Source organism: Papaver somniferum, chromosome 5 (assembly GCF_003573695.1).
Source record: "Papaver somniferum cultivar HN1 chromosome 5, ASM357369v1, whole genome shotgun sequence".
In the NCBI taxonomy this organism is placed as follows: domain Eukaryota; kingdom Viridiplantae; phylum Streptophyta; class Magnoliopsida; order Ranunculales; family Papaveraceae; genus Papaver; species Papaver somniferum.
The window spans coordinates 167,409,024-167,431,252 of NC_039362.1; the positions used below are offsets into that span (position 1 = coordinate 167,409,024).

The window sequence follows — 22,229 nt, forward strand, 5'->3', positions numbered from 1 at the left end:
GTATCTCAATCACTCTAATTCACCCTAGCGTTGGTAACAACTTGAATCATGAGCCCCACCTAATCACTTAAAGAAACATAGTTAAAAACAAAACAAAATAAAAACAGAAGTGAAAAGGACTCAACGAGATATGGTAAAACGATCATGTTATTTCTAACACCTGAGCTTTGTGCTTTTATGAATAGACTCTTTAGATGTTGCCATCTAGTCAGATTGGTTCCTCAACTCCTAAAACCAAAATGATTCCATCCACTTAGATTGGTTAGTGTCATCCTTAATAGGCATAAATTTCTAGGCTCTGAAGTTTAATTATTGCAACGAAAAGGTAACAAAAAGTTCTACCCCACCCCCAAACTTAAATCTAACATTGTACTCAATGTTTCTAATTAAAAAACAGTACCAAAAATATAAGTAACATGAGGAAATAGTAAAGAGAGAAGTCGTAAAGATAGTACCTGGGTGAAGTGTAACCAAAAACCTACAAAAATATTATACAACATACAAAATCGCCTCGATGGTCAATCAAGGTAAACATGGTCCTCTAGAGGGACCTCCTCAACATCACCTGTAGGAAAATGCTCTAAAAAGGGCTTTAATCGCTGACCGTTAACCTTCGAAGAACTACTAGCATCTGGTGTCTCAATCTCAACGGTGCCATGAGGAAAAACAGTATGGACCACAAAGGGTAGGTTCCAGTTAGGTGCCTGGACTATCGGGGTAGTAGTGAGTAAAGTTCTAAGCTTCTCAAAAGCCTCTAAACAATCATCATCAAAGAAAAAGTTAACATCTTTAGCAAGCAAATTGCAAAGAGGTCTAGAAATCAAGCTAAAATCCTTGATGAATCGACGGTAAAAACCTGCATGCCCTAGGAATGACCTAATATCTTTTACGGTTTTTGGGACCTTTAAAGTCTTAATAAGGTCAACTTTGGCTTTGTCTACCTCTATACCCTTTGAAGAGACGATGTGCCCTAACACAATTCCTGATTTAACCATGAAATGGTATTTTTCCCAATTAAGCACTAAATTTTTTTCCTTACACCTAGTCAACACTAATGTCAAATGATGCAAGCACTCATCGAAAGATTAACCAAACACTGAAAAATCATCCATAAAGACCTCTAAGAACCGTTCTACCATATCAGAAAATATGCTCATCATACAATGCTGAAAAGTTGCAGGGGCATTACATAGCCCGAAAGGCATGCGTATATACGCAAAGGTACCAAAGGGACAGATAAAAGTGGTTCTCTCTTGGTCTTCTGGGGCAATAACGATCTGATTATAACCGGAGTAGCCATCTAAGAAGCGATAGTGACTATTTCCATCTAATCGCTCTAGCATTTGGTCGATAAAAGGAAGAAGAAAGTGATCCTTCCTTGTGACCTTGTTCAATTTCCTATAGTCAATACACACACACCATCCCGTGGTCACTCGGGTTGGGATTAATTCATTATTATCATTCTGGACTACAGTGATACCTGATTTCTTGGGGACAACCTGAACAGAGCTGACCCACTCACTGTATGAAATTGGGTAAATAATACCCGCATCTAACAACTTAAGCACTTCTTTTCGAACTACCTCTTTCATGTTAGGGTTCAGTCGACGTTGCATCTCCCTAGAAGGTTTGGAGTCTTCCTCTAAATGAATCTGATGCATACACACAGTATGACTTATAACCTTAATGTCTGCTATAGTCCACCCTAAAGCTTCCTTATTGTCTTGAAGTACATTTACTAGCCTACTTTCCTGATCACTATCCAAATCGGAAGCTACAATCACAGGTAAAGTCTCAGATGGGCCTAAAAACACATACTTTAGAGTATCGGGTAGCGGTTTAAGGTCCAACTTTGGGGGCTCTTCTAAAGAAGGAATTAGGGTAGTCTCAGAAAATATTAACGGTTCAAACCTAGCTTTCCATCTACCAGTGTCTAACACAGGGGTAGAATCTAATAGAGCATTCACCTGTTCAATAGTGCTATCGTCGTCAAAATCTAAACCAAAATGGGATAGAAAACTTTCTAATGGGTCTTCAGACAAAATGTTTGGTAATGACTCCTGAACTAAGGCTTCTATCATGTTCACCTATTCAACACATGTGTCATCTAGCTCATGAGGTTGCTTACTGACATTAAAAATGTTCATCTCCATAGTCATATTACCAAAATATAAACTCATCACACCATTTCGACAGCTAATGATCGCATTAGACGTAGCTAAAAATGGGCGACCTAAAATCGCAGGTATCTGGTTCTATGGGTCAGGGACAGGTTGGGTATCTAGGACCACGAAATCCACAGGATAAATAAACTTGTCGACCTCAATAAGAACATCCTCGATAACACCTCGAGGGATTTTAACAGACCTATCAGCTAACTGCAGTGTCATCTGAGTAGGTTTCATTTCACCAAGTCCTAGCTGTAAGTATACATGGAATGGCAGTAAGTTCACACTGGCTCCTAAGTCAAGTAAATCTTTTTCTACCCGGAAGTTACCTATTGTGCAAGCAATGGTAGGAGAACCTGGGTCTTTGTACTTTGGAGTTGTGGTGTTCTAAATGATTGAACTTACGTGACTAGCTAAAAAGGCTTTCTTATGGACGCTAAGTTTTCGCTTTCGCGTACACATATCCTTAAGGAACTTGGCATAAGCAAGAATTTGCCTAATTGCATCTAATAAAGGAAGGTTTATGGTAACTTGCTTAAAAACCTCCACTATGTCATTAAAGTTCGATTCCTTCTTTGTTGGTACTAATAGCTGAGGAAATGGGGCTCTAGGCATAAAATCAGACCTTTCAGGAACCGAATTCACATCATCAGAAACTTTATCAGTTTCCTCAGCCACTGGTCCTGAGAGGTGAGATTCTGAGGGGTGAACTACAGTATGTTCACTATCGGGCATGGTTACCTTATTGTCTACAACTCTACCACTCCTAAGGGTTCTAACAACATTCAATTGATCCGATGGTTTTGCACCTAATTCATGTACTCCTCTAGGGTTGGGTTGTGTTTGACTAGGAAACTTACCTTTTTCTCTCAAAGAATCACTTATCAGACCAACCTGGGTTTTTAACTCGGAAATAGCCTGACTATTTTCTTGTCCTATCCTGTTACTAGCTTGTAGACTTTGTTCTACGGATAACTGAAATTTTGCAGTTTGCTGAGTTAACAAGGCGAGAGATTCCTCTAAACTTAGGGTTTTCTTATCTGACTGATTATGAAACTGAGCTAGTCCTGAAGGATTCTTAGTATAACCAAAACCTGGGGGAGCATTAGAATTACTAAACTGACCTTGACTTTGGCCCTTAGACCACGAAAGGTTCGGATGGTTTCTCCAACCAGGATTATAGGTTTCTGAATATGGGTCAATCTTTTGACGGTTATCAAATCTAGTGTTATTATAAAGAGCATTTGCTTGCTCTTCAATATTCTGGACTTCCCAAAAAGGCTCCACTCTACCACTAGTCTGGCCCACTTCTAAAGCTTCTAACCTTTTTGCTATAGCAGCAATTTTGGCATCTGATTCATAGCCTCCTTCTACCCTATTAACGTTTCCTCTACTTAAAAGAATTGTTTTCTGGGGTGCCCTACTATTTTCCCATTGCTGGGTTTTTTCGGCGATTTCATTAAAAAATTCCATCGCCGCTTCAATAGTTTGGTTTTCAAATCCACCAGTTCATAGAGACTCTACCATGGTCATTGTGGAATAATCTAAACCCTCATAAAGGATCTGAACTAGCCTAACCTTTTCTAAACCATGATGAGGACACTGGGATAATAAATTATTGAACCTTTCCAAATACCTATATAAAGATTCTCCCTCTTGTTGTGAAAATGTGCATATTTGCGTCTTAATAGACGATGTTTTGTGCCTAGGGAAAAACTTATTGAAAAAGGCAGATGTAAGTTGTTCATATGTCTCAATTGACTCGGAGTCCAAACTATATAGCCACGACTTGGCCTTATCTTTCAGGGAAAATGGGAATAACCTAAGTTTCAAAGCATCATCATCTAAGCCTCTAATTCTTAGAGTACTACAAATTTCCTCAAAATCCCTAACATGGTAATAAGGGTTTTCATTTTCTTTCCCTAAAAAGATTGGGAGCGTCTGTAAGGTCCCAGGTTTCAGTTCATAGGGTGCCTCTGTTTCAGATAACTTAATACACGAAGGACGAGTAGTCCTAGTTGGATTCAACAAAGCTTTCAACGTTGCCATTTCTGGCGCTATCGGAGCAAAAGGGATTCTCTCCTCAGTCAAAGGACGTTCAAAAACAGACTCTTCAAAAGTCGGACTCTCTAGATTAAGGTAATCGAGACGCTTCGAACTACTAGGTTTCTCTTTAACAAATCTACCTAGTGCGTCTCTTTTACGTTCAGGCATACAATAGAATTTTCTAAATTGGAAGGGTAAGCAAACACAGATCAAGGCCGACTCAACCAAATCAAACCTATTGATTTCTAGCAAACAAAAAACATGATGGCTCCACTTAGATTGTTTCTAGACCAGCTTTTAATCCTTCGAACGGGAATTCGTTACAATTTAAGCAAACCCTTCTGGAATCAATCCGAGTTAACGTAAGTTGAATATAGGCGAGGGAAGCTCGGTGGAGCTTTGATACCCAAGGCCTCACCGGTATTACAAGGCGGCGCAGTCACGCATTCAACTTACAGAAACCGTCAAGAACTTCGAAGTATGCTTAAAAGAGTAACCAATATTTTTCGAATGACTTTCCTGTTAAGCTCGTTACCCTATCGGTCTCGTTCTAGTCAAAATTTTAGGTTTAGGTTCGCGTAAGTTACGTGTTCCTAAAGCGGGAAAGAAGAGAACGGTAATGAAATCCGAACCCTTATCTTGTATGGCCAAGCCTTGCCCTTTACTAGAAAAATAAATGTTCGTATTCAGTCCTCAACATATATGCATACGAAGGAGTCCAGTAACTCGCTGACAGGGGATTCACGAGTGTTTAGAATCTTACCTCCCGTTCCAGACGGGGGATGAATCGATTCTAGTCAACTCGGGCCACTGACTCCGATGTCTAGTGTACGAACCCAAGGTGCAGAGACAATATCGTAATTGTCCTTCTTCTCTGCAAACAATTTATATTTAAAGTACCCTTCCGTAGGGTAATAAAAAAACATAATGTCCCAAAGTCCAAAAGTCCAAAAAACTAAAGAAAAATTACAAAAATAATAAACCCTAATACAATTTTTTTTTTTTAAAGAAAATAAACAAACCCTAAACTAAAATTGTCTAAAATAAAATTGTCATCTTTTCTGTTCTTTTTTCTTTAATCTTTAGCTCCAAGTCTTTATGAAATCACCAAACTCTTTGGCTCAATTTTCTTTATGATCCAGAACCTGAAGACACAAGATAAATACCCAAAAACATAAAAAAAGAACAAAAAAAATAAAATAAAATAAAAAAAAATAAAATAAAATAAATCTAAAACCCTAAAAACAAGTCCGTGTCGGCGGAGCCAAAAATTGATGTGATTTGTAGATAGTGGTAAAAAGAGTGTCGTTTCCCAGACTTGTGAAGGATTTTTTTAGACTTCAATTCAAAACTAAAATCGAAAAACACAAGAAAAATTATATCAAACTCAAACAAAGATGATGTCAATATTAAAAGAAACACTGAGGCTAAGATTCCACTATTTTCCAAGTTCAAAGTGATTAAACCAATACTTATATTTATGCAATTTTCTCGTTTAATTTGATTCTAAAATATTACAACAAGTAGATTTTTAAAAGTAGTAATTGTAAATACCAAGTAAGAAGCATCAAAATTCTTAAAACTAAGCATACTCCATCAAAATAGATCACAATCACTCAAATAAAAATCATATTCAATAATAGTTCAAGTAAAATAATCATATAATTATTGCAAATAAAAAGATAAAATAGAATATACCACTTTTTGTTGGAAAAATAGCTTCCTCTATCGCCTCAACAATGGGGTTTAGCTCCTCATATTAATCATGATCTCAAAATATTTGTTTATGGCTCAAAAGATGATTAAAAAGATGAAAAGTGATAATACAGACGATTCGCAACAGTTTGTTGGTGTTGCAGAATCACTGTTACAAGGAGAAATAGTAGCTAAAGACCTAATGCAACCGTTGTGATGAACGACACATAGTTTCTGCTGTGAAACAACGATAGTTTTCTGCGACAGTTGCTTGTGCGTCAATGTTCTTCGTGTTCTTCCTCTTCAGCAGCAGCAGCAGAATAAGGTATTTTCCTGCAACTTGATCTCTGGAACTCTGTGGTGTTCTAAACTTCTATGAAAGGATTCGTACCCCTTATATGACTTATCCACTCTCCTTTTATAGGCCACAACTCGATTAAATCTCTCCCAAATATTCCAAAATCTCTTCCCCTCTCTTCACGGCAATGTTGCGGCAATTTCTTGTTTTAGAATTTCTACACGTTTCTGAGCTTTCCTTTTTATTCTAAACTCTTTCTTAGATAGATACAAATCTTTGGGAAGGTTCATAGCACTTTAATCTCTCTAAAATTCCCTAATACAGGTCACACACGTGACTTTCCATATATTTTTGTTGTGATAAAAATCCGTCGATTGAGCCCAGTCTAATCGATTTCAACACCCATATCAGATTCCTAGACCCATAAGGAGTCTATCCTATGAAAATCAGAGGTTTAATCGACCTCAAACTCCTCCAAATCAAGAACCCTAATTTGTTCTTCACTTCCACAAAGTTTCCCGCCAATTTTGAGGATTTGAAACCGTGAAGAAGAAGGGGCGCCACCTATCCAGAGTAGGGGTGCCTTTAGCAGCTGCCTTAAGGGGTGTCCTAGGGGTGCCCCTTATCAAAACCGGGGGTCCAAATAGCATGTGTCCTCCGGGTGCTTTCCGGCAACTTTTCGAGCCAATTTTTTCCAAAAATGTTTATTGGCCAAAAATACCTACAAATAAATAAAACACCATAATAAGTACAAAAATGAGCTCTAACAATATATAGAATCGAGACAAATCGGATACAAAAATGTGTCTATCTTTACGCCAGTACGCGTACGGGTGCGCATACTTCAACACATTCCAAACTCCACCAGAATTTCACGGACGTGAACTCTCCGCCGGTATGCGTACGGGTACGCATACTTGCCCAGACATCAATAACCACCAGTACGCGTACGGGTACGCATACTTCAGGTTCCCGGTTTTGGACTTGTACACTAATGTGATTAACACACTATGCTTACATCCAAACATGGTTACATGATTCTAAACTCTTTATTTCAATCATTGAAACTTTCTTAGAGGACGTTATATAGTCGTTTTCACAAACTATTTTTCAACTAAGCGATTTTCAAGTTATTGAAATTAATGAAACATTTCAAGACAACATCAAATGATTGTATCACACAAACCATGTAAGATGTTCGACAATTTTCATATGATCTTATCGGACTTTCGTCATGAATGTAAGATGAATTTGGCCGAAGCGAAATCTTGCCAACAAATATTCCGAGAAATATATAAGCGAGATAAACCCAGCTCGAAATTTCAAATGTGTATAACATAAAACTATATCGTAACACGACTTATGTCTCAATATAGGAGATAGAGTAGAAATAGACTTTCCAAGTGATAGATAAGTTTCAGTCTCCGCATACCTTTTGTCGATGAAGTTCCACAAGCTCCCCTTAGTAGTTCTTCGTCTTCAAGAGATGAATGCCATGAAGTCTAAAGCTCAACTACACAATCTATGTCCTAGTCCGAGACACCTAAATAGGATAGAAATCAAGACTCGTAGTTTTAATAACTAACATTGACAAACATGCTTGAGATAGCAACGCATGTGAGTTCGACCGAGCAATGCTCTAAAATAAATCTTTTATCTTATTTAATTTGAGAGGGGTGTCACACTCCACGTGTGACGTGAGAGCTCATATGACTTAGTGTTTTAAAGGAGGGGAGATTGGGAAAAATTCTTCCGCCTTTATATTTTCTTATTTTATTTAACAACAGAAACAATGGTGATCAAAACAAATCCAATAGCTTTCCACCTGGTCCTCCTAAGCTTCCAATCATTGGTAACTTACACCAACTTACAAACATCCTCATCATGCACTAACCCAACTATCTAAAACATATGATCCGGTTATGCTGGTACAACTTGGTAGTGTACCAACAATCGTAATCTCCTCTGTTGAAGCTGCAGAGCAAGTCATGAAAATACATGATCTTGACTTATGTAATAGACCTCTACTTGCTGGAGAAAAACGTGTTTTCTATGATTGCAGAGATATCATTTTTGCACCTTATGGAGAGTATTGGAGGGAAATTCAGAAAATATGTGTTTTTGAACTTTTTAACGCAAAAAGGGTGCAATCTTTTAAGGTAGTCAGAGAAGAGGAAATTGTTGTTCTTATTAAATCCATATCAGATTCTCCAAATACTACTACTACTACTACAGTTAACGTTTATGAAATGTTATCAAGTTTTACACATAAAACAATATGTAGAGTTTCTTTTGGTAGCATAACAGACGAAAGTAACAATGAAAGACTTTCACAAATTATTTCTGAATTTACAGTTGTTTTGAGTAGTTTCTTTGCGAATGATTTTTTTCCTAAGGTAGGTTGGATTGTCGATAGGAAAAGCGGACTCCACGGTAAAACTGAAAAATGCTTTCGTGATATTGACAGAATTTTTCAAGAAATGATAAACAAACATGTCGACCCGGAGAGAGTAAAGACAAACCATGATGATATAATAGACGTTTTGCTGAAAATAAAGAACGATCCAGTGATTACAATTCTTCTCACTCACGACCATATAAAAGCAGTTATCCAGGTGTTTTGGGGTAAAAACTGATTATGCTAATTTTGGTAAATTCGGGTGTGTTGATGAGAAACGAATCCAAACTCCCCAAAAAATGCACTGCACGGGAGTACTTTAGATTCGAGAGATCAATCTGTAAATCCTGGCCTAAACCAAGAAATAGTCGTTCCAGTCTTGCTTCGGTCACAAATTGAAAGAGAAGGGTTGATCTTATGGAGGGAACCGAAGAAGGTGTTTGAGATCAGAATGTTGAATTATGGAGGTGCGGTTGTTTTATGACTTGTATCAGAATGTGGAACTAGCTTGCGGATGTAAGCTATCAGTTCTTAGTGTTTTCTGGATACTTGTGTTGTTGACACTTGTTTTTGTCGAAATAAGTCGAAAACCTTTTTATACAAGTCATGATTGAGCGCACCTGATCTCATAGGAAGTGTGGACAGCTAAAAATAGTGGAGAAGTTGAGTCGTGTAAAAAGTGGTGACCATCATGTTTCCATCACGAGGGAAGACTGGTCGCCTTACACCAACTACTCATTTACTGCTCATTAACCGTCCGCCCTTTCCTGACACTTTCTCGTAATAGGCGCGTTGCACGCCGCACGTTGTAAACCACCAGACCAATACCCTGATGAACATCCCCCAGTTTGTGACATGTTTGATGTCCCGAGTATTTTCGTGGAAAATATGCAGCAGTTGCTGGACCAATCGAACACAAGCTAGGCGACGGGTAATCATGTGTGGCGAGCTAAGTCATGAGACTTGTCGCAAAAAATAGCGTGTGACGCTATTAAGTTAGTCTCTGTTGGTCTCCTAAGATTTAACCTAGGACGGTCAATTCGTCTGGCGAAGTTGGCGGCCGAGATGGAAATTTATGGAAAGGGATGGTCGTTGATTATGTACACATCTCGTTGGTACCTTTCAGTGGCATAGTTGCGTAATAGCGCCGCCAGTGGCATAGTGGCGGAGTGACGCCTAGCGTAGTCGCGTCCACTATATCTTGGCATATTGGTGTTAGTTCCAAATATGACTCAACAATATTGGCTCTAGTTTCTATATCAATCTAGACGCCTTAGATGGCATTAGTTTGCATGGGTCGGCGTAGCGGCCCTATCCAAATTAGGGTTTGGCATGTCAAAACCCTGATTAGCGCGTGCGGCTACGTGGCCGCGATATGGTGGCATTTTCACAAATACTGTTGTGGCCACGTTAAATAAAGAAATCATGGCATGGTCATATGTGGGAACGACCATGGACGCGGGGCCATGGGTGGCCATAATATGACGCTATTTTTAGGGTCTTATGGGTCCCACATGACTTGTGCCATGTTGTAGGTCCGAAGTGGCATAATTTAGGCCACGACTAGGAATTAGGGTTTCCTCTTGATTCGATACTACTAAAACAAGAGTACCATTTTGATCGGACTACCCTGGTTAGAGTTTGTTGTGGCACTGACAACGAACGAAAAGTGAGATGGCACGCGGCTGCGCTGTTATGGCATATTTGGCATATTGCTGCCGCGGAATAGTATGGCCTGCCAATTAGCATGTTGGCGTGATTTGGCAGGTTGATTAGCTAATTGGCATGGCTGCCAAGTTGACGCGACTGACATTTGGCGCAGTGTGGCTTTTTATTTAATGTGCGTGGCGGGTTTAGAGCAACCTGATTGGTCGATGGGAAAAGGGGCCGGCAAGCAGCATGGTCCCGGCCACATTCCAAGTGCGTGTGGCGCATTTAGAGCGACCTGACTGGTCGATATAAAAAAGGGGGTCGGCAAGGGCAACATGGAGCGTGGCTATTCGGATGCCTACTGGGGCGAACTGGCCGGCCATGTGGGGCGAACTGGCCGGCCATGTGGCGCGGCCGCGCCTTCTCTTGTTGCTGCTCCTATTTTCCGCAGCTCTTCTTTTATTTCTTGTTTTCTGATTTTGGTAGGACTTTGCTCCTACTAGCCCATGGCGGATCAATTTCCTAGCTTGCCTAGGTTTAGTTTCGACCAGCAGGGTCCGAGATATTGCGCAGGGCGTAAAAACCTAATTCTTTGCGAATTAATTAGGCCAAAAATTGATCTTGTGAGCTATCACAAAATTGAATAAATTTGATAAATTTTGTGTGTTGACACAAAAATTCTTTAATCTTGATTTTCAGAGAGCAGTTTAACACTTCTGACTGAGTACTTCCATGCAGACTTTAATCTTGATACTTCGGGAAATTCATGCTACTCAACTACGAGTGATCACTCATTGTCATGTCATACCAATATTAAGGGTTCAGTCGGGGAACATAGCATAGGAAAGTATTCAATGATCCTTACATTAATGAATAATATAGGCATGACGTTGAAATTTACAGAATATTTGGTATTCTTGCTGCATGCACCATTCTGGATAAATTTCATGTAAATATACTGAATTGCTCAATAAATGTGTAAGTAAAAAGGCAAGGCACTCATTACTTCAAATGGCTTTGTCTCTTTGCATAATGACTGTACATTAAATACATGGTTTTACAATCTTGGCCTTGAACTAAAAACCACCATCAACACCAGGTATTTTTTTTTGTATCTAATTAATTAATTAAAGCATTTTGTTTTTCTTTTTCTAAAGATGAGTGAAGCTTTTAAGAGGTCGACAAATTCTAGATCGCGGATTTACACATCTGATCTCGAGCATCATCCGGTTAATTAGCATAATTAACCCAAGTTGGTGTGTTCAGTTTTATTTTTATTTTTCGGTGTCCACATTTTTTACGGCATAAAATTATGCATTGTGACATGTATAATGGTTTTCTGTTTATAAATTGTCAGAATGTATTTCTCGCTAGAATAGACACATCAGCTGTAACAACGACTTGGGCAATGACATAACTGGATAGAAGTCCAGAAGCAATGAAGAAAGTTCAAAGAGAGATTAGAAGTTATGTGGGATCAAAAGGAAAGGTAGAAGAATCAGACCTTGATAAGTTCCCATATTTAAAAATGGTAGTTAAAAAACTTTGAGGTTGCATCCACCAGGTCCATTGCGTAGAAGAGAAAGCATGAACCACAGTAAAATTGATGTATACGACATAGACCCAAAAACAAGGGACTTCATAAATACATAGGCGATCGCGAGAAAACCCAAGTATTGGCAAAATCCAGAAGAATTCTTGCAAGAGAGGTTTCAGGATAGCTCCATCGAGTATGCCGATAGTCAAAATTTTGAATACCTACCTTTCGGGGGAGGTCGAAGGGATGGGACTTGGGTTAACAGAGCTCGTCCTCGCTAATGCATTGTACACCTTCAATTGGGAATTGTCAAATGGATTGAAGAAGGAATATCTAAACATGGAGGAGTCGACAGGGTTAGTCTCCGTAAGAAATATCCACTTGAGCTTGTACCTATATATCCAGCAAGTGGTTAAGAAATTTGACTAGGAGAAATAAATTTGCGAGGTATATGTAAATGTATATGCATGAATTCATATATTATATCGGGCCGATTTATGGCAGTTTGTAACGCCTTTGTGTTGTTGTTTGCATGTATGTGTTTAATCAATAAAGAATCTTGTGCTAATGCGTTTCGAACTTAGATCTTTGGTATCATCATCCAAATACTTACACTATAACCCATTATTTTTATGTTTTGAATAGCAGGGACTGAAACTGCAACCATTGGAATTGTTTTTTCATTGCGAATTGATCAACGATTTTGTAAAGTTAAATATATGTCTCATCGGTGGGTGGTAAAGTCTGTTTATTCGTAAGACGATTTCTAATATCATCAAGTACAATGTGGAATGTAATCACCTGATTACCGGAGTTCAAATTGAACATGATACCATTTCAACACGTATCATTGGAAAAATGATTGACTGGGAAAATGGTAGATTACCAACAAAAGATATACCTTTTCATCTAAGGGTTTTCGGTAAACTTTCCATAGCAACTCTATTTGCAAGTACAAGAGATAACAATTAAAATTGAAAATATCAAACAACTAATTAATACTACCTCCGTCCCACTATTAGATGACCTAGTAGCACAATTTGGAAATGATTTATCTCTCAATCTATACCACGGATATTCGTAAATCTTATATCATTGAAAAGCATTTTAAAACACCTACGTAACTAATATAAACATGAGTATAAAGTTATATAAAATCAACTATTAATTGGAAAAAATTAAAAAATAACTAGGTCATCTAATAGTGGGACGGAGGGAGTAATAAGAAGCACTTATCTGATTTTTTTGTCGTCTCCAATTCAACTGTTAATGTCTTGCACATCCCTGTTGAACACCATAGAAAGAAGAAACCGGTAATGGTAGATTGGGGTACATGTTCAACATGCTATCCTTAAGACAAGAATGCCCGGCTACACTCTGAAAAAGATGATGTTATAACCCTACTGGACATCTGCCTCCAAGATACAACAATCTTAACAAAGCTTGAATAACACATTCAAACCTTATCCTTCTAGAACTTGGCAACAAAAACTCATGAAATGTTAGCACATAAACTTCGTACCAGAACATGGAAAAACGAAGAAGAAGTATTTTTCACCGGTGGATATAAGAGAAGTTTTTCTGTGTGTAAAAACCCTAGTGCAAATCCAAAATATATAAGCTAAACTTACCCCATTAAACTAAGAATTAATTTTGGAAGGTATTTTAATTATTTTGAAAAACCGTTTTATAATAAATTTTTATTCACATAAAACCGGTGGTTTTCCAACAACTCCCCACATGAATGGAAATACGATAAAACACATAAAACAAGAAATATCATGAATAGGCATAGGTGTCCATTAGGTCTTGAACCTTTGCTTAGTGAGAGGTTACCAGTACTACTTGTTAGCCAGTGAATATAATGTCTTGAACTATCCAACGTTTGGTGTAATTCGCGATAACAACCACGCGTGATATCTCCGAGGTTGTTGCCAATCTCATGTCGTTGTGTCCATTTTGGCCCTGGACGTATCTTGTTTCTCAGAATGCCCTAGAGAATCATCTCATATTCTCCTATGAAGCGACCCACCTCCTCATTTAGATAGGTGAGTTCCATCAAGAGTGTTTACTGCTACACCGCACTTCATTCTTAAATTGAAACTATAAAACTCATTAAGACTTATTAAAAGTCATCCTTCACATGCACTCACACTATCACATCTACACCATAGGGAAGGGACATAGAATACAATTCCATGATAGTGTTTACCTTTACTCACCACAAATTAGTTGTCTCATTCGAAACCTTGATCTTGGGATCTCCAGTCAGCAAGGTTGAGTATCCTTCATGGCAAGTTATTATTTTATGATCTTAAGTCCCATCCCCTCGATGTATAATTACAAACTATATCTCTAGATTATTGTTTTATCAAAGGATCACTAATTTTTCTGTTGACTTCACTAAGTCCATGAGGTTCTCTTTTGACTTCACGTGTCTACTGAGACTCTCTTTTTTATTTCACGAATCAATTAAAATTACTTCATTAGAGAGAATAGATTTTACCGAATTAGCCTTCTCCGAGTATGTCTAAACTTTGTCATTGCTCATTTATTATATTAGACTTCTCCGATTATGTATTTGCTTCTCCGAGTATAGCCATTCGGATAAATTGACTTTATAATATGTGATGTTTTACTTGAGAACAGTAGTCAGTCTAGTTTCTATATTCGAAGGCTAGTGTACTGTTTGACCCGAGCGTGTGGCTAGCATAAAAAAATGATAAAATATTTTAAAAAGGTATTGTTACTTAAACAACCCTCTATAATGGTTTTGACAGTCATAGTTTCATCGTCAACATGCAATTCTAGTGGGAACTCAAAGTTTAATAACTTTAATACACCCTGTCATGCGCCTTAGACATGCCTAAATTTAGCGCATATATGATTCAAGCATAGGCCTAGTTTTTCTTTTTTCGAATGAATAAATGAGTTCTTCTGCAACAAATACATTACTAGTAATTTGTATGTATACAAAGGAAGACTGGTTTTTTTGACACAAGATCGTCTAAAAAAAACTAGTTCTATTTGCAATGATGGTGATTGTTTAACAAAACACATTGCAGAGTGTCATAGGTCTAAAGCCAATTGGATACTCAAGTTCTTTTTTCTTTTGAATCAAAGCTAAATGAATATGATTTAATATAGAAAAAATGCTGCCATAAATAAAACAAGATCTAATAAGAGAGCAATTTTCACTACTAACAGAAGCTCATCAATGCTAGATATTAAAAGTGGTATATGGAACTTCATAAGATACCAGATGATAACAAAGATCAAAGGTGCAATTTGATCCCATGCATATAAATATGTACTAAGATTACTGGGACATAATGTCTGAATATTACAATGAGTCTGCACTACCACAAATTCTTTTTAACCTTGCAAAAAGAAGTAGAGATGTGTGTTAGTAGTATTGTTTGGAAAAATTGGTAAATTAGAGAATTTAAAATCTTCATCTAAGGGTGTGAGATTTTGAATGTATCACCAAGCGAGACAATATTATGGGGAATTGTTTTTTCTAGGTTAAAAGAAGAAAAAAAATACCTTGGAAATACATCAATAAGATCACTTATATTAAAAACCCATAATAGTTCTAAAAAACTGTCGAATCATTCTTACAACTTTCCATAAAAAAGGAGAAAAAAGTTATTTAATTTTTTCATTTCATTACTTCGTTTTCTCTCTTTTATTTTTTTCCTTTTTCTTTCCTTTTTATCATTTTTTTATCTCTCCCATGATTTATGATCGATTTTCCTCTCTCTCATTTTTATGTCTCATGATTTCTTATTCTCTCTATGCTATTATAAGATTTTTTTTTTGAAGTATTATAATTATCATGGAATGAAGGGGCATTATCATTGAAAAAATCCAGCATTCTTGACAGGAGATCCATCTGCAACTGATGCACAAAAGGTACCATGTATGGTAAAATATCTCGGTGGTATCACGTCATCAAACTGTTTTCCTTGTGCTCTTGCAAAAGCTTCGACTTCTAGATAGTAAATACGCGCCCCAATAATCTTCTGGTTGCACGATGTCTCTGGAACGTCTGGTGTCGTGTGGAAGTAACCTTTCGATCTTTCGGGTACAGGAGATCAACTCTCCAATGAATCATTAAAACTCTGTCGTTCAGGCCAGATTCCAGAATCGATAATACCAATAATGACATCGTCCCCGTAATTTGATAATGGGAAAAAACCATAATTTTCATTCAGACCAGGAAATTGGGGAGTACGATTAGTTACTGGTTGGTATAATGTGCTAGGAATGTCAGCGAGAATTCCTGGACGGTTACGAAGTTGTAAGGCTTGAAGATTTGTGATGAAAGCAGCGAAACCATGAAGAACATGCTTGTAAGTGTAGATAAATTTCTGGACGATGAAGACGACGTAGAAGAAGAATTAGGAAAATGGAGAGATTGAATAGTGGAGGCATACCAGTGATGGTGGGAAGTAAAGATTGATGATTTTTGTTGTTTGGCAGCATAAACAATGAAGTTCTCTGGTTTTCCATCCAGCAAAGCCACTGAAATAAAAACTGTTGTGCTTAATAGAAAGAGAAAGAAATACAGAGACATGGTAAAAAAAGATATCAGATTTGTTGTTTATATATGTAAACATTGAAGTTGTCTGGTTTTTCTCCCAACACCGTCGTTGAGATGGAAACATGAAACTGATGTGCTTAACAAGCTTAGTTGATATTCTACCAATATGATTTCATTTTTCTTGAAATGGTAAAGATTAATGAGGTGAAGGTGCATTATAATGGTGATGATTCAATTAACATTTCATCTTGAGAAAATATTCTTAATGAAGTACCAATATTTCTTAAAGATTGAATGCAACATAGATGAGAAGCTGATAATTCATACCTTGAATCAATTGATTGTTTGTTAATCTCTTCAATTCTTTACATAAACATAATGCTTCACTCTTGTCAATCCTTGAACTTGAATCCCCACCCCACTCAACCCCCACCCCGATGTATATTGATTTCTGAAAGTTTAAAAAAACACATTTATCACAATTATCATATTTTTAAATATAAAAATATCCTATGAGAAACTAGGAATTATTAGGAGATTATGTAAGATCGATGTTTCCTATATTATAACCCACATACAAGATGCTTATTGTTAGTAACACGAAAAAGAACTAAGACCAATATTGGTAGTCCGTAGTAGTATCAAAAACTTGAAATGAAAAATATTAGTAGTATTTTTTCTTGTAAACATTTTATTTTTTTCACAATTATAGAAAGATAAACTAAGACAAAGTTGGTTGAACCTACGAATATTTGCGTGTCAAGTTTGTTGTCAATGTTAGATTGTGTTTGTCTTATATATCGATATGTTAATTATGTGCAGTGCCCTCTATTAACACAAATCTTTGCGTTCACATGAAGGTACTCCTATGTCATGCTTTGTATTCTTTTTGAACTTTATTAACACTACTCATGCGATGCTACCTGGATATCAATTCTTGTCTATATATGAAACCTTTTGTGAGTTATCATGAACGTGGTCGTATTTTGAGCACCATTTGTTTAATAAGGAGTGTGGTTCTAGTTTTTTTTTATATTTTGTTGGAAGTTATCATATTCTTTATCCAAAATGGTGGTATTTATTAGTATTTTGGTGGAGACCATTACACTACATAACTCTAACTTTTTAGAAGATCACGTTGCTTGCTTTGTTCTTCCTTCATTTTAACATTTCATTATAACTTGGGTTAAATTAGTTTTCATGTGCAGTTCAATAATTTTTCCATGTGCAGTTTTCAAATAAATGCCTACTAGTCCGGAAACGTAACTCTTTATCCTCTTGTAACCACCAATTTTATTATAGTGGGCATTTCATTCTGACAGTATTATGGGAAGCTCATAATTCTGTTGATAACATCTCTGTATATGACCTCGTAACATCGAAACATACATGGCCATCTTGGTTAGTTTGTACTGATTGTAAGAAATCATTATCGTTTTACTTATTTTGTTTAGAGGCCATGTTGTTTTTTATCCTAAGTGTAAACTGAATTCAAATGTATGTATTTGTTTGGTGGTACACTGTTTTTATTTTTTTTTAGATAACTAAAGAATTTTATTAAATATGAACTTAGCCAGTATCAACAAAGTTATTTAGTAGAGTTTCAGTATGTCTGATGTCAATACTGAACTCTTCAGTGGATAACTTATCCTTCCTAATTTTCTTTGAAACTGAATTTGCTAACTGATTAAAATTCCTACTGACATAATTGACTTTAACATAAGTAAAGGACTATGATAGAAGTTTTATATCTCTTAAAAGTTTCCTATTCTCCTATCTAACAAGTGATGAGTTATTCTTGATGGATTTGACAACTACTTCAGCATCCGCAAAGAAGTGTACTTTATCCAGCTCCATAGCTTTGGCCCACTTTAATCCTTCCAGCATTTCCAAGCATTCTCCAGTCTCAGCATCAATTATTTCAGTTGTATAGGTTCCTTGAAACCTGTACATTCACCTGCAGCATTGTATAAAAAAATTCCAATACCATACTCATTAGTATTTATGTCAAAAGATGCATCTACATGAATTCTAAAAACAATAGTATCTGATAGGTGTAGAATACACCTTGATTTAATATCTATTGTTTATGCTTTCTTAGCTATTTTTCTTGTAAATTACGTATTTTACGTGTATTTTGAGTTTTATAGGTATTTTGGAGTCATGCAGAAGAAAAGAAGAAGAAATCACCCAATTTGAGTAAAAAGGGCATAATTGCCATTTCCTGGGCGAACGCTATTTGGAGCTCAGCCAAGGTTAAGGGTCGACCAGTACATGAGTATTAAAAACAACCATATGATGTTAAGGGGTGACTATTTGTTATAGGGCACCTAGTTCGGGGTATCCCTTATCCAGGAGATCGGTGTGATGTTAGCACCCAGACCATAATTATAACCCTAGATCGAAATTTTCCTCGATTTCAATCATTACCTTTTTGTTAGAGCACTGCTCGGTCAAACTCGCATGCATTGCTATCTCAAGCATGTTGGTCAATATTAGTGATCAAAACTATAAGTCTTGATTTCTAGTCTACTTATAGCTAAGTCTCGAACTAGGATAATAAGTGTAGTTGAGCTCTAGACTCCACGGCGTTCATCATTCAAAGACGAAGAACTACTCAAGGAACTTGTGGAATTCATCGACAAAAAGGTATGTGGAGACTTGAACTTATCTATCACTCAAAAGTCTATCTATTCTATCTGCTATCTTGAGACAAAAGTCGTATTGCTATATGGACTTAGATTATACACATTTGCTATTTCGAGCCGATTTTATCTCGCTTATCTATTTCTCGAAATATGTGTTGATAAGCTTTCGCTTTAGCCAAGTTCATCTTTACTCGTGACGATTGTCATGATGATTATTTCAATATCTTGAAAATTTCTTTGATGAAAAATAATTTGTGAATAACAACTATATAACATTCTCTAAGAATGTTTCAATTATTGAAATAAAGAGTTTAGAATATGTAACCATATTTGGATATAAGCACGTATAGTGTGTTCGCACATTGGTGTATAAATCCAAAAACAGGAATTGATGGAAACTGGGTAAAGTATGCGTACCCGTACGCATACTGGCGGAAGTTCACGTCCGTGAATTTCTGCTGAGTTTGGAAAACCAAAACGTTACCTAAGTATGCGTACCCTTACGCATGCTGGAGATAAGTTCACATCTGTGATTTTCTGCGAAGTTTGGAAACCAAAAAAAACCCAATTTGGTTACTTAAGTACGCATACCCATACGCATACTTAAGTAGGTTACTTTCTAAAATAGGTGTGTTCATGAACTTAAACATTTACATAATAAGGAATGCAAGTTGCAAACCGTGGCTATAATGTTCATGAATCGATTCATGTGAATCAAATCGATTTTGCTTCGATTGTGTCTTGTATACTTCTATGAGATCTAAGCAATTGAACAACTCTCAAACTAGTTCATTTGAGTCATTTGGACTAGTTGTGGTGAAGATGAATAAGGTTGATATGAAAGTGCTCATATGGCTAACCAACTATTGTTGAACCAACTAGGTTTACACGTTTAGGTACGGTTACTAGTTGTATTAGCTAGAGTCTATTCTCCTTTAACCTTAGGTTTCTCTTGAGACCCTGTAGGTTAACGAATTAAAAACTTCATTGGGATTGTGAAGCCAGACCCAACTATTTTCTTTGTAGTTGCATGATCTGATCTTGCTGTTTCTATCATATTTGAGTGCAATCGTAAGATTTAATTGAGATTAATTTCTCTGATTGGTAAGATAGAAAAGTAGTCACAAACATCTTCGTCTCATCGTTTGTGATTCCACAGTATCTTGTTTCGCTAGTAGATTAAGATTATTGTGAGGTGATTGATATTTTTAGGATGTTCTTCGGGAATATAAGTCTGGTATATTAATATGTTCTTGTTCACCTGGATTTATCAAAATACGGAACAAAAACTTGTAGGTATTTCTGTGGGAGACATATTTATCTATTCCTGTATATTTTTCTTTATGAGACAAATTTGTTTATTTAAGTCTCCGACTTTGCACCGTAGAAACTCTTAGTTGTGGGTGAGATCAGCTAAGGGAATCAAGTGCGTAGTATTCTGCTGGGATCAGAGACGTAAGGAGCGCAACTGTACCTTGGATAAGTGTGAGATTGATTGGGGTTCAACTACAGTCCAGACCGAAGTTAGTTTGTAGTAGGCTAGTGTCTATAGCGGCTTAATACAGTGTGTGTTCAATCTGGACTAGGTCCCGGGGTTTTTCTGCATTTGTGGTTTCCTCGTTAATGATGTTTGTGTTATTTCTTTTTCCGCATTATATTTTTTTATATAATTGAAATATTACAGGTTGTGCGTTGTATCGATCAATTGGTAAATCCAACCTTTGGTTGTTGATTGAAATCGATTGATCATTGAACATTGGTCTTTGATACCGTTCAAGTTAATTCTCTTGTATTTAATTAGGCTCACATATTTTATTTGCTTGAATAAGGATTGAATCAAGACATTGAGATAATAACTCTTTGATATACTTTTTTTAAGATTGAGACTGACTGTCTAGTTGATTATCTTGAAAGTATATTGGAGTTACTCTATACAAATTGATAAGCGAAATATTGGGTGAGGTTGTTAGACCCCCGCCTTTTCAATTGGTATCAGAGCAGGCAAACACGTTTAAAGACCTCATAAGTCCGTGTTTGTAAACGATTTGACTCTATGGACAGAAATTCTATCTCCATAAACGTACACCAGTCTTCGATGGCTCAAACTACTTGTGGTGGAAAATAGCTATGCGTGCTTTTTCTTCAAGCTCATGATTTTAAAACATGGGTACGTGTTGTTAATGGCTATGATCCTTCAGTTAATACAAAAGGTGATGTATCGATACCTAAGGATATTGGTAGATATCGTCTAAAAGAAATCCTAGCTGCAAAGAAAAATTCTGACGGCTTAAATGCTATCATACATGCCATTATCCCAGATCTTCAACATCATATTGCTACATGTACTAAGTCTAAAGAAGCCCGGGATATCTTAGAAACCGTATTTTAAGGTAATACTTTTGAAAAGGAAGCTAGGCTTCAAAACCTAAATTCTGATTGGGAAAACCTTCGTATGGCAGATGAAGATTCATTTGATGAGTTTAATCACAAAGTGTCTGAAATTGTTAATGCATCTTTTGCATTGGGTAAGACTATTCCTGAAAAGGATCATTGTGATGAAATTCTCAGATCACTTCCATCTAGATACGATTCTAAGAAGCATGCCATCGTTGAGGAAAATAACCTTGATACACTTTCCAGAAATACTCTTGTTGGAAAGCTTAAAATTTTCGATCTTGAACTTTACCAAAGAGAAAAACGTCACTTGTCAAGCATCCATGTTGCTATATCTGATAAAAGGTCTCGACATCCTAAATTGATTGATACAAGGGATGAGAATTGATTTAATTCAACTCTGTCACTGTTTATACAACAACTTAAGAAAACTCTTAGACATAAAAGTCTCAAAAGAATGGCCAGTCAGTCAGAAAAAGGGACATAAAAGCTCAGAAAATCTGTGATAATGAAACTTGTTCCATGTGCTGCATAAGTATCCATGATTCTTCCAAAAGTTCTGATGAGGAGTTGAGTGAGTTAACTAAAGCATGGATACTCTTGACTATTGTCCTGAGAATGATATCCGTGAAGGTTCTCTTAATCTCCTTTCTGATAATCACACTTGCCCTCCTAACAGTCCTGATTATTCCATGATGAACAATCTTACCTCTCTAGAAGTGTTTCAACTAGAAAAGGAAGCCTAGATTAAAAAGATTGAAGATATGCAATGTCATTTGTTTAATTTTAGACAAGAGGTTGCTATCACTTACTTTAGTGAACCTAATAAGAAACATCGAACCTCTTCGA

The 22,229-nt window shown here is 36.7% G+C and overlaps 1 protein-coding gene and 1 pseudogene across 1 annotated transcript; both read left to right on the top strand.

The window, feature by feature from the left end:
- Nucleotides 1–3,753: 3,753 nt before the first annotated feature.
- Nucleotides 3,754–3,853, top strand: LOC113284866 (annotated as a pseudogene).
- Nucleotides 3,854–8,129: 4,276 nt separating this feature from the next.
- Nucleotides 8,130–8,843, top strand: LOC113280005 (cytochrome P450 71B36-like). Its single transcript, XM_026528638.1, has one exon. The coding sequence runs from the start codon at nucleotides 8,130–8,132 to the stop codon at nucleotides 8,841–8,843; it is 714 nt and encodes a 237-aa protein (XP_026384423.1).
- The last annotated feature ends 13,386 nt before the right edge of the window (nucleotides 8,844–22,229 follow it).

Excerpts from the sequence above, each read along its gene's own strand:
- LOC113280005 (XM_026528638.1), top strand. The coding sequence starts at position 8,130 with ATGCTGGTACAACTTGGTAGTGTACCAACAATCGTAATCTCCTCTGTT.